Genomic DNA, 21,220 nt, shown 5'->3' on the forward strand with positions numbered 1-21,220 from the left:
ATGGGCGTACCTGTTTCGTTAATGATTTGAAAACTCTTCATAAAATTTCGAATCTTACTGAATAGAATTATGTAAATTTTTAGGAGCTTTTCTGATCTCACTGCACCTATTCGTTCATTAACCATGGGTATTTTTAACTTTGGCTATGAAGGAAGAAATATATAATTTTGTGAGCCGTGAATTAATGATATCTCTGAATTTTCTCTTCATATATTGAATGGGAATCCGGTAAATGGTTTCATGTTGTTTTTTGCTAGTGTTTTCTGAATTCTTTATAACTCTCTGGACTTTCATGTCGATCTCTCATACCAAATTAATTTACACATGCCTGCGCTTTCATCGTTTGCGACCGAATTTTCGACGACGTATGGTTTGTAATTGATATTTTTTCCATTTGGAAATGCTTGACTTTAGCTGATATCCCAGTTTTTCAGAGCTAATGCTTGGTAATCAATGCCCTTGAGTGAAATCAGGATTTCGATTGGCACGGGTTAGAATTGCCTTTCGCTTAATTGGAGATGATGTGCGAAATAATCACCAGACATTAGTTGCAATCGTGAACTGATATCGCGCCCATTTGCCACGATTCAGGGTGATACTCATGGAACCACTGTTTTGTATGTAGTACATTATTCATTATGGGATCCAACTTTGGCATTAGGGGTATTTGTAATTCCATAACCATGTTGATGGTCAGTAGGGTCTGTCCGTGATGTCGACTGCTCCAAAATCACCAAGTGACGTAATTTTGGGAAACAATATGGTGCTTAAGCCAAAAGAGGTCATATGGCGTACTGGGACGTGAAGTCTAAGTCACCGTATTCACGAATGATGTGCAAATCTGTGCGCTTAAGGTGCATTTGCGCATATCCGGCGCATACGCATATGCTAAATTGAAGAGTAAATGAATTATTTGCTTAAAATGCTTTGGTTAAAATATTCCCAGATGCATGTACATATATGTATAAGAAAATTGTTTTCATCTCACAGACTTTTAGCCAGTACACGACCTCTATCCATCTGCACTAATTATTTCTGCCCTCAACCAATCGAAAGCTAGCGGAGTGCAATGGGGAAAAAATAAATGTCCCTCCGCCAAACAATAATTATGCGTCACTCAGAGAGACCTAAAATTTTTAATTAACTCCTTAATCCTCTGAAAAATTCAGGTCCTTAAAAACCTTGATACCACACTAAGTCAGCCATTATTTCATATTTTTATTATGTGAAAGAAACCATCTAGTTTTTGGGATAGTGGGTGACCATTTCATCAGGCCAATTATTTCAATGACACTGATGGCGTGGCTCTCGGTCGCTTTCGCCAAATAACATATCAAGAGGCAAGGAGTATTTAATGATTTTAAGTTAAAAAGCAGCTGGTGGGTGGAAAATGGCTGTGTATTGAGAGGGGGTGACGTCATCCCATTCCCCCTGCGCACCTCCCCTCCCCTTTCCACCCGAATCTTAAACCTCCCCTCGACTCTTTCTCTACCCATCATACTCTTTATTTGAACTGTCCAGTTGTCTCCCCCGCGAGGACAAATTATTCCATCCAGCTCAACCCATATTCAGCCTCTGCCTTTCCTTTCAAATTTTACTTCATTCGCAGAATATTGGTCGTAAACGAAACTTCTGCAGTGCTTATATGAATGAAAATAATAAAAATATCCCATTTAGTTTTGGGGCCTGACTTGGGTATTCTTCAGTTTGTTTCCTCGAATTGGAAATTTAGATTCCTTTATTTTATGAGATTACGGTCGCAAGCTGTCACGGATTTTGCGAATGTCATCTTGTGGTTATCGTTATCCTATTGTGAGTGTCACTTTTCCCGCTCTGCTTTTAATGCTTTCTATTTTTTCATATGAGCTCTATTATTTTTATAAAATTTGGAGGATATTCAGAGGTTTCTTATGCCTTAATCCTGATATTTGAGAAATTTCCCGGGAAAGCTAATTTTTATTCCTCTGCCTCCATTTCCGAATCTTCCTGCAATTCCACTCCCAACGATTCACTTTTATCATTCATTTATGTTATTTGTTGTGTATCATTATAACGGCAGCCAATGCATGTTTGTATTGCCAATTTGCCATGCATGATAAAATTATTTTATTATGCATTATGGACAAAAGTTCAAGCGCGGGTAGTTTTTCATCATTTTCTTTTTCGTCGTACAACATGTTAAAAGCGGTGTCACGGTGATGAAATTGCTAATACTGTCAGCCATCCCGTGGATTAACAGGTGAATATGTCTAGCAATTGGATTTCGGTTATTTGTAAATACTTTTTAATGATTATTAGGTCACTCTTAACTAATTTGAGCGAAATATCAAAGTTTATTAACTTATTTTCATCAGTCTAATCAACGTGGTGAAGTGAGTAAGGAACGAAATGAAAGAAACTGTTATCAGTACCCACTTATTTGTGTAAACGGCTCATATATCGGGGGATTATTATCACCTCACTTAGCCAAATATTTGTCTGAGTAACAATGTTATGTTTTCCGTTCCCTCCGAGTGAATCTTTGGCTGTGATATCCCGGGGTGAAAAATGTGTATCCCTTGTGGCCAGTTGCCTCAATGATTGAATCGAATCGATTTCATTGCCACCGTGATCCTCCTTCCTTAGTCCCCACCTTCACCAAAGCAGACGAGTGGATCTAGACCGAGAGAAGGCTCTAGCTAAAATTAATTCCACGGTGGAACTCGATAAATTGCAAAATCCCTCTTTCACGTACACGTGTGATTCATGGTTGCGTTTGGTTCGGTGCTGATGATTTAATATTGCCGAAAATTAGAGGAATTGCGGGAATTGAGGCGTTGTCTTCATATTTCTTGGAGTGTTATTGATAAAGCCGCGAGCCAGAGTTCTTTAGCTTCTCAATTTTGTATTTTATATCACCGTCGTAGTTAGGAAAATATTTTGCTATTACTACCCATTGTGATTTTTCCACGATGCATTTAAAGTGGCCGATAGTTTCAATATTTCCAGAATTTTGAATCTCTTATTAACATAGCTCGTATATAATGAGTGAGGAGAGGAACGGAGATATGGAAAGGCAAGAGGGTCTATTCCGTTGGCACGGCCCGCACTCGACTACCGCAAACCGACATACATGCTAATCATTTCACTTTGAAAACTGGGAGGAGCTGAAATGAATTGCAACGTAAAAATTGTGAATGTAATATTCAAAATAATTATGATACAAACTCTATCTCATTTTTCATTTATCTATATTTCGGTGTATTCCTGTCCGCTATGTTACACTCGCAAATGCATTGCTAATGTTTGAATTGGTTCCAACAATGCGAACGGATAAGCCTTTTGGGACGTAAAACTCAAGTATGCTTAAAAATAAGTTAACTTCATTTTGTTATTTTTAAGTTAGATAAACTCATTGTCTAATTGCGAATACTATTTTTTCACCTTGAATTATTAAGTATTACGATTTAAAATATTTGCTGCTAGTCTTTACTATTTTTTGTCACGGATAGGCATTCTCTCTGCTAAATAAAATGTAGTGTTTACGGCCTGATTCCATCTGAGTAGTTGAATTTTTCGAATCCCTCGGATTATAATTTAATATGAGCGCTATTTTCATCGCCTTTATATCATTAGCGAAAAAAAACTTGATTAAACATGAAATATATGGGGCCAATTTGAATCTATAATCACCTTTCAAAAGTGTATTCATGATTGCATGTTTCTATATTGCATATCTCCCGCGTTTATGTCCCTCAAGGCTATTTTCATTCTGTTTACTCTGAAGACTCCTCAGATTTCATTTGGGAAATGCAGTATATCTCAGCTAACCTCATGATATATTTGTACAACCTTCGCATTACACTTCTGCTCCTTCACGTCCCTTCTTCCTCCTGCTCCTCCTCGATCCTCCACTCAACCCAACTCAGCTTTCACGCTTTTTCCTTTTCCTGTACACATTTCTCATCATATCTGACGCCGGGAACGACACAATCTCCCTTTCTCATCTCTGTTAACCCTGAAGGAGTTAACCCTTCTCTTCCTATCACGAGTGAGTTGTCTCCTCAACCCTTTTGTTCCCCACTTCTTCACATTAATATTTTCTCTCTCTCTCTCTCTCCCTCTTGTTTTCATTTCTCCTCTTTCTTGCATCCCATCTAAACATCATATGGCAGTCGTTTTAGTGTTCGTTGCAATAATGAGGTTCCCATTAACATATCATGATATTGTATATTAGAATAGCATTTCATTACAGTTCATTTTCATTTGTACTTAATCTTTCATGGTGAGTTTATTCCTGCCTTTTTTTCAATTCAAATTCAATTTAATGACTATTAATTGCCGACTAGCATGCACTATATTAATCTGCTCTTAGAAAGTTTCAGGTCCGATTTTTCATTTCGAACAAAATAATTGCCACATCACGTATTGTATCTCGTGCTCATGAATATGGAAATCCATTGGACGGATTAGTGGCTACTTCGCCGTTTACTTCCCTGTATTTAAAATTACGTTTAAATTTCAGTCCTTTGTATCGCTCTGGATAGTTGATGAGATGGATTCTGAACTAGAACATTTTGGGTTGGAAAAACTTTATGAATTTCTAAATAATTTTACAGTGCTATGAGGGATCGTTGGAAAGATATACTATGAAAAGGTGACATCTTAAAAAACTAGGTTCAGAGGCCAGAGGCATTCTAAATAATAGTACGTAATTTTTGTAAAACAACTAGCCATTATCAAATACAATGTGTGGATATGAAAATAACTTACACATAATGTGTCTGCAACCCTTCCTCGAGGAAAAGTTTTATCTATTTCTTCTGATGAATAGCATTCATGACGTAACGGAAAGAAAATATTATATTCCCTTCCATCCCTCCCGGCTTTGGCTGGACATATTTTATCGATATAAACCAGCGTAGGTCCCTTTTTATGGAGTTAACATACGTTATTGCTGGGAATCAATATTTCAACCTCTTTACGTATATCCCTCCTTTCTTTCTCGCTAATTCATGGGGCGACTCCATTGTTGAATATTTCTAATGCCCCACCTACCTTTGTCAAAGGTTTAGTGATTCATTTTATCTCGTTGAGTGAAAACCCTTGTGGATTGTCTAGTACAAATGAAATGAGGCACCGCTATAAATAAAGCAAAGTAATCAATAGAGGAAACTTCTCAGTGTCCACAAATATTTGATTAAAGGAGAAATTGGAGAGCAGTGAATAAGATAAAGAAGTATTGTATTTTATCACGACTATAAAAAAATTCTTGGGAGTATTAGATAAAAATTATTCCAAATATGAAATAGTGAGTTACTTAACCGTCAAATATTCTCTCTATTTTCCTGAATGTTGACGTGGATGTAAGCTACCTACCCTGAAAATATTAAAATCATTTGACTCACTGGAATTGGGTTGATGACGAAAGATATGGCATAATCATTGACAAAGAGTGAATAGTAGAATGGTGGATTTATATTTTCTTGAGGATATAAGACTGCTGTCGGCAATGCTTCGTAAATATCTTTATGAAAGTAGTTCAAGGCCTCAAAAGTAGTTTTATTTATATGGGTCACGCTTATCTATTTTCTTTCCAAAATATGCCGAAATAGGAGGGCTTTTCCGGGACCGAAGTTTCCTCTCAGCGAATCTGCCTTCCATTAGAAGTTCGCTGCCTCCCTGCCTTTTGATCTTCTTCCCCGCCTCGAAATGTCCTCATAAAAAACCCTCCTACCCACCCTTCGCAACAGAATGGAGTTTTCGCGGCCCTTGGATAGAGAGGGCGCTTTATGGGCCGAAGAGGAAACATGGGAAGAGCCTCGTTGGCCTTTGCTCCACTCGAGGTCGAGCGGAAGGAAATGATTCATTTTATGGGTCACCAATTGCTGTGATGGGGAAGCAACTGAGGATAGGAATTGACAATTAGATTAATTCTACAATTCTCCTATCTTACATCTATTTTTCGGCAGCTATGCTCACAACCCAATCTGTCTATTATATCTTGCCTCCACAATTTTGTCTTGCCTATGTCTCACTTCATGCATTTATGTAGCACTCCAATGAATAATGCTATAAATAATATTACAATTCAGGGTGTGAGCAGCCAAGGGGTTGACAAGTTATTTTTTCTAAACATAGTAAGGTACAGAAATTAGGTAAATAAAACGAATGAGCTCAACATGATGTTTTGTATTGCATTTTATTTTCCATTCGAAGTAGGCACAGAGACGCACCCGTATCCCTTGGCAACCAAGTTTTTGTTTACATTTCTTCTATCAGTATCTGAACCTAACTCTGTTTATTAAAAATCACATTTACCCAGTGGCTCCTCACCCTCTCAATTAGTCAATGGAAAATTACAGACTTATCCACGGTTTGTAGCTGACAATAATGAAGTGATTGCTATTTCTCATATAATGTTTTTACATTATTTGAGCAAACTTATGCTTGCAAATCACACAAGTAACCAAAACTAAAGCAAGTATAATTGCACCATGTTTTTGATACATTAATTCTGGATGAAATCGCACGCATTACAACAGAGTTTTTGACATAGGTTGTGATAATATGGCAGCTATGGCAGCCTTTCTCATCCTTACCATCAGTTTAAAACACAGCAGTCAATTGTTCTTCTAAGTACCTTATTCTTTTTTCTGCGTTATGCATGTTAAATTTCTCTCGTCTCATTTGAAATATCCAATTCTGATACAAGTATTTTTATTTAGATCTAAATCAATAACCCACGCAGAAAATGTCAGTATCTAAATGTTTAATTTGGCCTGCTGTCTCAGTAATTAAGTCGTATATCTTAATTTGGGCTGTTGAAAAAATCATTTAAATGGTTAATTTAGTTAATGTTCCATATTTTCCAAGTCTTTCGGCACATCTTGGATATGATTTTAGGATATTTCCCGACCGAATTTTACTGCTAGTATAGAGGCTATTTCAACATCACGGGCATAGACGGGAAGAAGGGCGTTTCTACGCCTAGAAATCTAATTTCAGAGCTTTCGCAAACTTTACTGAGAGAATAGAATTTCTCGGAAATGATTTTACAGCCAGTGATTCAGCGTCGAGAGAAACTCAAAAGCTATGATAAAATTTTGAGAGCATTGGCAAGGGGCGTAGCGGGATCCAAAATGTTGAGAGAATCCCTTACTCGCTTGATGGAGTTCTTGGCAACGTGCCGAAGGTTCCCTGGCTGACATACCCTTGGCGTCTTTGAACGTCTGCTCTCAAAACCAGTAGATACGTGATGTCTTTTTTCTTTGGTGCCTCGGTTACCTGGGATGTTAAAGGCAAGAAAAGAAAGGGGAAGGCTCTCAGCTTGACTTCAGTGCGTCGAATCACGTTCCATTAGTTAGTCGGGTGAGGCGAGGTCTCCCTGAGAAAATTGGCTTTCTCGGGTGATTGGTAACCTGGAGGTCTTGAAAGGGAAACGGTTGAAGATAAAAATCAGCGCGAGTATTACTTTTTTCAGGTGAAGACGGACCTTTGGCAGGACACAATCGGGAGTGATTTATCAGTTCCATTCACGTCGCAGGTCTTATCCAACGCGTGACTCAGTGAAACCTATTATATTCACGGTGAATCAGCTCTACACGTTAACTATTTTTAGAAAACAATATGATGGATGAGTGCTTGCGTTTGTCTGGCTCATATTTTTGTGTATAGGAGATAATAAAAAATGGAAATTTCACTCGCCATTTTTTCCTCGATGCTGATATAGCTGAAACATAATTACATTTTTCAGCAGTACCTTGAGGAAACGTTAAATCGCCACATTTTAATGAAGCAATTTTTCCGTACATCTTAAAGACCTCCTATTTTAATGATTTTTGGAAAGGTTTTTTGCGTCTAATTTTATTATAATTTATAAGATCCCTGCTTTATGCTCTTTTCCATGATCACCTGGTAGTCTGCTGTTAAGCAGTTATCGCTGTCTTATATCAGAAGATGACACTGTCAGTTATGTTGCCTTCCTCCTCAACCCCTTGTTCCATTGCGTATCTTCTAAGTAATTCCTAATTTATCCTTCATATCATTCTTCTTCCACCACATTTACTTAGAATTACTGGTACACCGTGAACTTTGTGACTTGTTGATGATAGATTTTTCGAAGAGGTTTAGTAATGGATGCTAAATCGAAACGTGAAATATTTTAGTGCCTTAAATACGCCTTGGTATCGGTCGCATACTCACTCTTAAATGTGAAGAATATTGCGTGTAATTTTAATACGTGGGAAGTACCCAATTTTATGTGGCTAACTATTATCGTAGTCCAATTTTCCCCTCATTCTTATTTACATGATTGGCGGAGATTTTGCCTCATTTTTCAATTGTTTTTCAATTTTAATAGGTTATTCATGGTAATGAAACAAGGAATTTCCTTTAAAGTTGTATTTTCTCTCGTTTATTTGCCTTTTTCAATCTTAATTTCAATTTTAATTGTTTATCTATCATTAAAAACGACCAAATACGTACTTTTTTTTTAGAATGAATGTCTTAAAATCCATCTGAAATCGTAAGATACAAACGAGTATTCATGACAAAACTAACGGATTATTTGCCGTTGTTTTATACAGTTTTCTTAATACTTAAAATTTACTTATTTACTTAAATAGTCTTATGTAAATGTAATCACAAAATACTTTTAAGCTGACATAACTTTTAGCTGATACCTACAGTGATTTGTGTTGGCGTATTGATAAAATCAATTGATGTGGCTGCCCAAGTTTTGATGAATTTCTTCCCTCCCATCAATCATGCTGTTTTTGTTTGCACACTAATTGCTCAGCATGGACTCAACCCTATTTTATTTTCCAATTCATTTCGTAGAGATTCTGTGGAGGACTCTCTTGAATCGTCATTTTCCTTCTTTCCACTCTGTCCTCATCCATCATTTAAAATTGATTGTTGTTTAACGGCGACACAGTTCGGGCTCTTTTATATAAGCTGTTTTTCATCACTTTACTATTTAAAAGTAAACTGAATGTGGAAAAGTGAACCACTAAAGCATTTAGCCACTGAGGAAATCACAGGAGATAGTCATTGTACCACTTACTATTTTTCTTCGATGCTGAAATAGATGCTAAATTATTATATTTTTCTGCCGTTTCTTTCAGCCTTAATGAAACGGTATGTCACGATATCGGATGAAGCCATTTTTCCGTTCATCTAAAAGACCCCCTATTTTATTCATTCATTAAACGATTTTTTGCGTTTAAATTCATTAAAATTTCACGTTCCTACCTGTTTACTATTTTTCATCATCATCAGGTAGTCTGGTTTCTTCATTCCCGCGTTCATTTTTTATCTTTTAAGTAATTCATAATTTATTTCTTCTTTTGTTTGTTGTTGAACCCATAATGCCATACCTTCAAAATAATAATCCATACTATTTTACTACCAAAGACTATTTTCTAGGATAAATATTCATACTAAAATTTGAGGCATGTAAACGAGATTAAATACTTTTGCAAGGAAAATTCTCTGCTGTACCCACAATAAGTCTTAAAAATTGGTGATCCATACGACTAGAATTTTCGACTCTTCAAAGTACGCCTTGCCTCGTTTTTACAGCCGTCCAATTCATTTTTCTTGGTCGAAGCCGTGTTTTGATAGTCAAGCTGACCTCTGCAAGGGACGTCGGTCCGGGTCTGTCATCTTTTCCCCTGCTGCTGATATTTTTGTTTTTTTTTGGCATTTCACACTGCTATCCCGTATACTCAATCAATCCTTGAGATCACGGCTCGCTTTCTCTCTCTCTCTCTCCTCTCGTCGCCTGCCTCCCCAGCCGACAGACGTGCCAACACGCCCAAATTGATTCGCTGCCCTCGCATTATTCAATGGACTGGCCACCGCCCCATGTCTATAACCCATGATTCGACCCTTCCTTTTTTGAGAGGGGTCCGCGAAAAAAAATACGGAATTCTGGAGGAGGAGCGACGAGGAGAGTTTTTTTCCTCACATGAAATCTATGCAGGCTTTTTGCGCGAAAGGATGAGGGGAGTTTTCGATCACAAATTAAATTTCCTGACGAGGCGCCCCGGAGTGAGAGGTAATTTTTGGCTCCTTTCCTTTCCGGTCCTTTCAATGGCGGGAGGATGTCTCCGCGGCGAATGTATATGAAACGCGAGAGAGTTGGGCATGCATTCAGAAAAGCGCGGTCCGACATAAAGAGGTGAAGGTGATCTATAGCCGTTCGGAGCTGTATACAGCGAGGAGAAAAGTGGTGTCAATGGGGAAATTCATTGTAATAAGATACAAACAGCCTCAGTAAATTTTCACACTTTTTACCCCTTCAAACGGTTTACAAGTTTTCACGTCAAAGACAGCTCTTGAAAATGAAGCGTAAGCGTTGATACAGGTTGAGCGAATAAAGAAGTGTAAACAATTACTACGACTTGCATTTTATTCCAAGAAATGCATTTACGGATGTTTTCATCTTATCCAAGACCGTGGTTTACAGGGTGAAGGAAAATTGCGTCACGAAATTTTAACCCAGTGTAGCTGATGTCAGTAGGAACAAATATTGCCATGATGATTTGGTCGAAAACACATCATTTTTAGACAACAGAAACTTTGAGCCAAACGCTCGGATTAGCCGCGATTTTGTCATGTTGTCGAATGCCTTGGATACATCGCGATCTCTGGTAGGCAATGTGTTCGAAGCTATTAATTGTCCAAAGCAGACAAAGCACATTCTTGGAAGTCTTTGACGTGTAAACTTAGATACTATGTGAATGAATAAATAAGTATGAAAATTTACTCCGACAGTTTGACACTTGTTACAGTAAATTTCCACAAAATGACTCGTCGAGAATCGATCTGATGCCTCTTGGAGATAAATTGATACAATAATCACAGGCAAACGTTTATATAGTCCACAGATTTTATTCACCGACCAACGTTTCGACAAACTATGCTATTTGTAAGGTAAAAAAAAACTCATGATGCGAGCTAATTTATAGAACTGTTTGGAGGCTGAGGGGGGTGGTTAGGATAAGGGATAAGTGTAACAGGAGTATTGGGTATCTTTCTCAGGGACAGAGAGCTGACTTCTTCGGAGCGACTTAAAGTCGAGGACACATATTTGTAAAATTGAGAAGTTATTGACATATATTATTTTCCCTTAAAGAATATCGTTTACAAAAATATGGTAAGGTAAATAAAAATATATGGACCATAAAAATGTTCGGCTGTGATTATATATACATTGGGTATTATCCCACTGTAGTTAAATTAACTGATGTGTGAAAACCCCAAGAAGTGATTATTGACCCTAACAAGTACCAAATTTCCATAAATATCCGATTGCTTACTACTAAGACTACAGGACTAATGGACCAAGAATAAATAGTCTGCACCCATGTTAGATTAGTTCTTTGAATATCATTAGCGAGGAATCCCCAAAGTGATTTTGGGTTACACGTGTAGGTATTTGTCCATCATGAATGAGTGACAATTCTGTTTCATTAAATGCATTAGTTGTTAACGTAAAAGTCATTTGAATTACTATCGATAGTCTAGTTAAAGTATTTTTTCAAATAATTTCGTTTGCCTTAAAAGGATAATATCTTGTTGTTTTCTCCGTAGTTGGTAACAACCAACCGCACAGGAAACCAGGATTCAAGAACCAGTGATAAAGATATAACCCATCACCTCTTGAAAACGCTTTTTAACTAAAACTCTTAATACCCTAAAGTAATTTCCATTAGAGTATTTATTAGGGTCATGGGATGAGATACACCTAAATTAATCAGAAAATGCCCTTCGCGGATAAATACCCATTCATAATTACCCCACACCCTGGGTACATACTCGGCCCAGTTCCATGGGGGTGAAGAGGCGTTTAGGAATGCACAGCGCGGAGAGGTGAAGTCGCTCTCAGCAGAGAACGGGGAGTCGTCTGCCTCGGAGATAAATTGAATGTTTTCAATTAAGGCGGATCTTCCATTACACACTCTCTCTCAAACACACCTCCTTTCTCCCTTTATCTACCCGGAGCGCGTCCTAGTAACGTTGTACGCTACCGCGCTAATTTGGCCCATCACTCAAGTGAACGGGATCGGAGATATATTTTAAGCTCATTAAGGTTTTTGCGGACGAATCCGGTCCTTTTTATGGACAACGTGGACGGAGGGAGCAAGCCGTTTGCGTCCGTCCTCCCCATTCCTCCGTCTCCCTGGGCGGCTGACTGAGAGATATTAATTTCGCGGACGCTATAAAGCGATCACGGTTTGCTCCTCGGGGACGGTTTGGGAGGAGGAGGAGTGGATTCAGTCGATTCGGGCACACGGGGTACGCCACCGGGTCGGAATTCTCTCGATATCTCCCTTCGCCTCGGTAATTACCACATAACTCACGGTGGTGACAGTTTGAGGAAACAAGGGAAATGTTTTGGAATTCTAGTCGATGTCTCACTTTGAGCGGATACTTAAATTGCTGATTGCGAGATGGTGCTGTCCAGGGTATTCCTTTGGAATGGAAAATATTATCATTCACTTGAATCATAATCGTTTTAAAATATTTTGGCAGCTTCCTTGCAATCAAAATAATTGGGTCTAATAGCATTTGAATTCCTTTAAAGTTATACGTTTTTCATTCTGAATATTGAGATGTAATCGCTGAGAACCGTAAAGATAGGGAGGGATGTGGGATAAACTGGAGTAGCGAAAAAAGGAAAGGTTGCATAGATGTAGTAAAGAAGGAATAAGTTATATCTAACTGAAAAAATTGAGAAGGATATTGATAAAATTGAGACGTAAAATCTGGGTATGAAGATGGGTCATCAGGCATAAAGAAATTTTGCACCGTTTTATTCGCGAACTTATTCTTTACTCGGTAGTTTAACCGTGAATGGTAAATTCTTCTTTGATTGTTATGGATGAAGGTGCATTTTGCATTCATGTGAAAGACGAAAGAAACTCACATGGTGTTGAAACTTGCGTGTATGGGAGTTTTCATCCGTGAGCACCAAATCTAATCAGTGGATTAGTTTTAATTTCGTGTCTAAATAAAATACGGAGACGAAAAATATCTGCAAAATCATATATTTTTCTGGTTACTAATAACCATGTACTATGCAAGACAAAAATCTAAACTTACCAGATTATTTCACCTTATTCTCCCTTGAACAACTTTCTTATTTTAAGAAATTTGATTGCACGAGTTTTAGAGATTTTAACAGCTATTTGATCGATAAAGTTGTAATCATAAAAAAATTAAGGTATTTTCAGAAAACCTGTCGTCTCGTAAGAATTTCATATCGGTATTGCGTCAGGCACGCACATCGTTTTTTCGCGATTTAAAAAAAGTAAGGAGGGAAATGTGTGACATTTTAGCTCGGCGTTATCCATTTTCGTCGTGTGTCATAGGCGGGCCCGTCACTTTCCTCTCTATAGGCAGTTTTTGACATGAGGACGACTGCAAAGACATCGGACCCGTCCCCACAAAAACTTTGGTTCATCCTTCCATCAAAACCTTCCGAAAATGCGGCGATATTGGCGGGGGGACTACCCTTCTAAAAAAATAAAACAAGAGCAAAAAGCGCAGCTAATGGCGGGTGCATGAGAAGCGTATGCGTTGGAATGTCACCACTAAAAAAAATGCTGCGGAATAGCATGGGAGGAATGGAGCGGTAATCGGTGGCTGCTCTTTTTGTTTTTCAAAGCAGTTCAGTCGGGGGAAATTCCGTGTTTTTCCTGGCTTTGTTTTGTCATCTGCTGTAATTAGGCTGTTAACCAGTGTTGTAGCATTTGAATAATCCTTTTCCATAGGATGAAGTTGTTTTTAATGGCTGAGCCGATGGAGGATCTGAATGGAAGAAATAAATTTCCCCACCCAATATTTGAAAAAATGCCACATAATTTTGGCATCATATATCCTTTTTAATTCCCTCTCTTCGATAATTCAGTAAATTAATGTGTATTCCTCCCATGCGCGAATTAGCCCTGACTCCATCGTTGGAGTTGGCTCTTTGGTGAAATGGATAGTATTTTTAAGTTTATGTGCTTTTGCTTTGGTCATTCACTTAATTCCCTTGAGTTAATTTGACGGTGACCTATGCTCAAAATAAATTTTCGATATCCATTTACGACTTATTTTTATCGTGATACCATCATTAGTGAATCTAAAATTTGATGTCTGTAAAATTTGACAGTCTGTAAAAGTTATGAGTCAATGATCTATGCTTATTGAAACCGCATAGCAAAATGAAATTATTCTCAATTATTTAAGATAGGTCGTTTTCATCGCGTTGATAAATTGAATTTTAGTTGTGACATTTTTCCTCCAAATGGTAAATATAATAATGAAAGGATTAGATACGGAATTGATGCAATAAGTAATAGAAGTGAGTTGGCAGAAGAGGTTGTTATGAATAAGAAAGTTTGATGAACAACTTTTTCTGTAAATCTGTAAAAATAAAGGCTTCCGAGCAGTCTGTTCTGTAGTTTATCTTTACGATTAGATGCCATAGACACTGTGGAAAAAGATTGATAATAGGGCATTTAAGATATGGGAGTATAAGGCAGTATCGTGATGGAGGATTGTATTTATAGTGTACGTGTGAGGGGATGATAGAAACAAAGTTGGTGTATAAAATGGAGGGCGAACACTTCATGCTGAAAGCAAGACACTGTACCTATAACTTAGTTAATGAAGCTCTGAATTAGTTTTTTTTATTTGAACCAAAAAGCAGGTGCTACATAATTCCAATTTTATGATTAAATAACGTTCATATCAACTATGGTTGTTCTGGTTTTTTTCATTTGAACCAAAGAGTGGGTACATAACTCCAATTTTATAATTTTAATAACTTTCAAATCAATTATATATGGTTCTCTTTTTGCATTGGATTCGTGGTTTATGCAAAAAGTTTGGACACTCACTTTACCACAAATTTAGGAATGTAGTAAATACACATTGTTCAGGAAAAAGTGTTCTTTAATGACTATGACGCTAGATGACATATGCTGGAATGGAGGGAGAAATAGATCGAAGAGATGCTATTAAACAATGGCGTACCCATTTGCATATCAACCTACTTTGATGGATTTTTTTTCAATTTTATGAACCTTGATTCACCTGTTACTTCACATAATGACCAGGCCATAAATTGAGAAATTTTCACCATTAAATATAAAAGGCAGTTTGGTAAAACAGTTGTTTTTTTTAAATATAAGGCTCAGGGAAAAATATCGATTACCAGATTACTATCTTCTTTCTTCAACACGTCAAAATCCAGATTTTATAAACTAGTTTTTTGCGGCAGCGTAATAAAATTAAATATAGCCATCTGACGTTTCAGAGTTGCGACCTGGAAGAATCCAGCGCTAATATTTCATTTTGATTGGATTTTTGGCTATAAATACGAGTGAATGCTGAATTTATGTTTCTCCCCAGGCCAAAATTCTTATCCTCCCATTGAAAAATATAAAACGCCGAACAATGTGCCAGACTACGGATAAAAAAATTCACTTCGCGTTCATGTCCATTGAAAGGAAACGGCGACGCATTGTTTGCTGGGAGAGACTAATTTATAATTGACGCTTTGCAGAAAATCTCAAAATCCTGGAAATTATGAGCTGGAACCAATCCAGCTGTATCTTGAAGTTTTATGGCAGCTCCAGGATTGGGAAAATTTCCTTTCCAGGAACAAAAGCCATCTCTTTGAATCATCGATTGAGCTAAAATTCCCCTCTTCTGCGGGAATCAATTGAATGGAGCATCAGCCAATCCCCTGTCTGATTTTGAGTACTTTGCATATTGTGACTTTCTGCTAATAAATTTTTAATTCGTGCATAATTACATTTCAATCATCCACAATCGTGTTTCACTTAGATTTAAGCATCTTATCATTAGATAAGTAAATCTTATCATAATTCGATGGCATATGATAAAATTTCCTCCAGCTTGTAAAATTCCATTCCTGTGTGAAATTTTGCGTCCTAGATTTATTAGTTATAAAAGTTTTATATCTGCTATTTTATGAGGTTAAATATATAAGCATGCGATTCCTCTAAGTTATTTTATTTACTCAATATTCATAGCTTTTTATTATGTGTTTCAGATGTGAACCAGAGTGGAACCATTGAGAAGAAGGATTTTGAGCTCGCTATTGAGGTGATTATACATTCGCAATTTCAGTGTATAATAATTAACTTCCTTTTATTCCTTGTATCGCGGAGCAGTTTTGCAGTTTTTATGCGAGATAATTTATTATTTTCTTATGATAAAATGTTGTACCAATTATATTTTGTTTAGATTTTTTTCGCTTTTATTAAAATATTTATTAGTATTCAGTTTTATATTATGGTGATATTACATAATATATCTCAATATACATTACCAACTTTTGATCAAAGCAACAATTTTAATTAACACTTTCTGCTCTATATGGTTGTATCAGTAATATCAGTATTTTTGAACAAAAATGAAAATGCTGTTGGTTCGTAAAATTGCAGTATTTTTTTATTCCCTCAGTTTTCAGTTGATTTTATTTTTTCTTTATATGTGGCCGGCAAGTTTAGATTTTTTAGTTTTCTGGGAAAAATTTCATTTCTCATAAATCGTGATCATGTGGGCAGGCATCAGAATTCAATTTTAACCTACTTAATACTGCAATTGAAGATTTCTAAGGCCAATAACAAATTAATTTACATCTCTTTCGAGCATTGTGCAATCCACTCTCTGAGTTTTACCTATGCGCAACTTTGGTACAGTGTTTATAGTGTATATTATATTATAGTCATATTATATCATATTCCTCAGTATACATTACCAACTTTTGATCTAAGCAACAAGTTTGACTAACTCTTTGTTGCACTAAATTTTTATATGAGTAGTTGGTTTTAATTCTTTGTATGTGCTTTTACGATTCACTTATTATTACTTAAGCTATTATGAATACGGTTCGTGATTTTCGTTGCAAAAAATTAATAGAGATTTTACATAATAAAAAATAAGGATATCGTGTATTCCTATTCCAATTTAATTCTTCTGAAAGAAATAGTAAAATCACTTGCATTATTTTCGTCTTCCTTTCATTTTTTACACTTTTACTTCGTTTAATCTGCTTTTTTCTTGATATTACTGTTTTAGTTTTGTAATTAAGCATAATAATAATAATCCATTGCAATAAATAAAAGTGTGTACTACGTACTCTGATTTTCTCATCAAGGCAAAGGAAGTACATAGTTGAAATCATTACTTTTTCGCCTTGTGCCTGAGTGAATATCACTAAGCATGAAGCTATGGTTCCTTGGTTTTTATTGCGTGAGGTTGATATTTTGTAGCAAAGGTGACGCTTCTTTGCTAGGGAAGGGATTAGTAAGAGAGGAAAATAAGCGTCTATCAAATTCTGTGATCCTAAGTGTAGCTATTAATGGATAAAACATGAACGCCTTTGAAGGAGGACAAGAAGTGACAATGTGCAAGATGTGAACACACAGGATAATGAAGAGGGGGAAATGGGTAGATAACAAAAGGAACGAGGAGGTCCTAAACATTGTTAATGAGTAGAAAACTGCAAGTGATATGAGGAGAAGGCAGAAGGTGTGAAAGAAATGAGGACTAGCCAGAAAGAGAATGCTGAAAATTGTGGTGGATAGATGGATTTGTGATAAACGTGGGAACGGTTGGAGAATGTAGATTAGATAAGCCTTAATAAGAGGGGAAGGAGGAAATTCAATGCAATAATTGGGTCTAGTAGGGCTGCTTAATAATATTTTCATTATTTATCGTATTCCATTTGAATCTACCGTTGGGTCGAAATAGAGAGATGCCGAAAATGTAGTAATTTCCCTGGAAATTTTTGAGATGGGAATGTGCAGACCCAATGGCCAATTAGAATTTCGCGAAATGCTTGCTAGTCTTAGCCTAAAAGTTTACCCTCTCTACCAATTGGTAATTATCATCTTGAAAGATCTTGAAGATAGAACTTCCGACTTACCAAAAATTACTCAAGTCTCTTCTTCCAAGGATATCTTCATTTTCTTTCTCGAATATGAACGAGTGAAGCCAAGGCGGAGGATTTAAAGAGGAAGTCAGGCGAGAAGCCAGCAGTCGCCCGCGGGACTCTATTAAACCATCCATTATCGTATCCATCAGAGAACATTTAATCAGCCACTCAACTGTGTCATTTGCGCTGTTTTCTCTCTCTCTCTCTTCCTTTTCCTTTCCTCTCCCGGAATATATTCGGCGGCCGTGTTTTGCTCCAGGCTTCTTACTCAGGCAGTGAGCAGAGCAAAACATCATCGAGATTTTCTCTCATATTCCTTTCCATCGTCTCTCTTATCCGCACCATTAACTTCAGGTTTTAACTACCCTCCTTCCTCAATTCTCGTTTTTCTCTATTGGACTAGCTTCAATTTGGGATTAATTTCAACGCACCATTTTCTTCTCTAAGCCAATATCCAGCTTTCTTGTGCTATGCCTGAAGAGCAAATGGCTGCTGATCGTAGGGTCCTGGGTCAGACTCCCCGTAGAAATCTTCGGACACACTTAAAATTAATCCGCGAATTCTAATTTGGTACAGAGAAAAGAGCTGCCCCCCACCAAACCCTAATTATATGAAATTAGCATGCTCTATTGATCTTATCCAAGCCATTATTTGGGTTGAATCACCGATTGAATGATTTTCATATTTACATTAGCTTCATATACGCTCGTTGGTACGAAACGTGATCATGCTGGGTGAAATAAAGTAAAATTAAAAATAAACGATTGAAAACTAGCCAGTTTCCACGCCTCCACGACACCGCCAAAGGTACGATTCTTAAACTTCTGGCAGTGCAAGTTACATTAGTGCTTCTTTTTAAATAAATTGGCGTGCAAAGAGGCTAAGAGAGGAAGTGTAGGTACATCTGAGTTACGAGGAAGAGGAAGTGGGTAGACGCGGGATATTTATTTTGAGGGGAGGGGTAGAAGTGTATAGTTTACACTTTCTTCACCTTCCAAGGTGAAGTAAGTTCAAGCTATAAACCAATGTGAATAACTTAAAAAATAGAAAATATTGAAGGGCTCATTCCATACTATATTGCAACCTACCATTTACCTGCAAATGGGTGTGTGCTTGCGCCTTATTTTCAATGTAGTTATATGAATAACTCAGTAATTTTCACAAAAGCCTGTAGCTAAATAAAGTGGTTGAAGGAGAGCATTTTAATGAGGCGAATCACTTGAAGTCGATTTGAAAGAATATCGTCGAAAAAAGGGTGAGACTTTTTTATGTAACGGCTGACGCCGCATGGTACTAAGAATTAAATGAGGGATTTAGGAGCGTATCTCTTTTGGGCTCTCGTAGTAATTGGGAATACCATTTTGGAAGAGAATAAATATCTTTGCATCTTATGCATCATCACTTTTTTTCAACGATTTTGGTTATTTATTGAGTATGACATAAAGGATTAGGCAACTTAATGAAAGAAAAAATTCTTTATTTTTCAAAAACTCACTCTCTCACTGTTTTGACTGGGGCATTCCTTTCTCGAAGGCGTTCTCTTATTCCACCATCGGCCAGCTGACACATGCAGCGAATCACACTAACGATTAATCTTTATGTGAATACTGGCTTTATGATATTGAGACTGCATGTATGATGATTTATGATAAATTGTGTTTTGTGTTCTCTTTTAAGAAATATATGCTCATATTTTTGTTTATTTGTGACATATTTCTCCAAAAAAATGTCTAGAGGTCGTTAGAAGATGAAATATTAGTTTCAATCTCCCGAAGTCCTTTCGAGCTAGGCTACTTCTAATCATTCTTACTTATATATGAAAAGAAGTTTACTGTGTGCACAAGATTCAACTTTAAATACGGGAAGAGGGACGAATCAATGATAGTGCTTCAGTTGCGAAATTGATTCGAAGACGATTCTTCCATGTCCACTCGGCAAAATTCGTGACTAACTGGGGCACGTTTCCTCACGGGATGTCTGGAATCCTCCGGGTCCCCGGCTGGAACCCCAGTTCCTATTATGCTCGTGTATTGGGACATGGAACCAAGTGTATCCATGGATCCACCGACGGACTGCATCGTCTCCTTCTCCCATCCGGAAGCGCATCGCAGGTGGTTCCATTTCCTCCTCCGCCCCTTATCGTCTCCGACCGACCCCCACGGGGGCAGGATGTGTCCATGTCTTTCGTTTCCGCCTCCGGGTCCTCCGTTTTGTATCGGTCGTGCATCGGGGGATGGAGACCTATCGGAAACGTCGCTGCTCCTCCCGCGCCCGAATCCGTGCAGGTGGATAGACTGCACCCACGGGAGAGTCCCCAGCCACGGCGGTTCGGCCAGGGCTGGCTCCATGCCCTCGGGAATTTTTTGGATTCTCCACATTATATTTTGTAGTGATGAGACTTCAAACATCCATCGCGATACGAAACTCGCGTAAAAATTCCTTTTCGACTTGGCCAGAAGGCTTAAATAAATTCGTAGCACATTTATCGAAAATAATTAATCGGTCACTTTGGTGAAACGACTCAATCAATCCGGCAATATCGAGTTCTTTACAGACTATGATACGAAAAAGTAAGACACAAGCCGATTCCCATTTGCATGTTGATGGGAGGTTGCAATATAGAATGGGATTAGTTCTCGAATATTTTCTATTTTTTAAATTATCCACATTGGTTTACAGTTCGCACATTCATCACCTTGGAAGGTAACCTATACACTTCTCTTCCTCTCAAAAGAATAATGAATAAGCTTGTGAGTAGCATTGTAGAGTAGACCAACTGTTTTCTTGTGACGTGATATCGCTAACTTTGAGTAAAATACTTCTTACTTGTATAAGAACCTCTATGTTAGAAACAGGAGGCAATTATTCAGAACTAATTGTTACTGTAGGAATCTGTACCCTGACGACCTAGCGAGAAGCTCTCGATATCATATCATTAAAAAAGACCTTTTTGTGTTAACCACAGAAAAACCTGGGTAACTTTTTTCCGACTGAAAATTTTACTTTCAACTTTTAGTTAAAATTTTCATTTTTAAATATTATTAGTAAGTTGTTGATTCGTGTGAATTAACGATGATTTTTTTCGTATCTCAGGAACGTGGTATGCTAGTTAGTTTAACGTAAGGCCGAAGGATCTGGGGTTCCAATTCCGAGTGATGCCCTCTGATGCCCCGTCAAAAACTGTTATTATGCTAGTTTGTAACTGGACTCTCAGATGTGAATCTGTTACATTTACACGCTTCTCGCTTATTCAGTGGAGTACTAAGTTCACTT

General features: G+C 37.4%; 1 protein-coding gene across 1 annotated transcript in view; it reads left to right on the forward strand.

Annotated features, from left to right (window-relative positions):
* LOC124165468 (calexcitin-2) overlaps window positions 1-21,220 on the forward strand; it is a 288,439-nt gene that overhangs the window by 240,029 nt on the left and 27,190 nt on the right. Inside the window, exon 3 of the mRNA XM_046542904.1 lies at window positions 16,058-16,110. Coding sequence (XP_046398860.1) covers window positions 16,058-16,110 — 53 coding nt within the window. The remainder of the gene's footprint in view (window positions 1-16,057; window positions 16,111-21,220) is intronic.

This window comes from Ischnura elegans, chromosome 1 (assembly GCF_921293095.1).
Source record: "Ischnura elegans chromosome 1, ioIscEleg1.1, whole genome shotgun sequence".
Taxonomy (NCBI): Eukaryota; Metazoa; Arthropoda; class Insecta; order Odonata; family Coenagrionidae; genus Ischnura; species Ischnura elegans.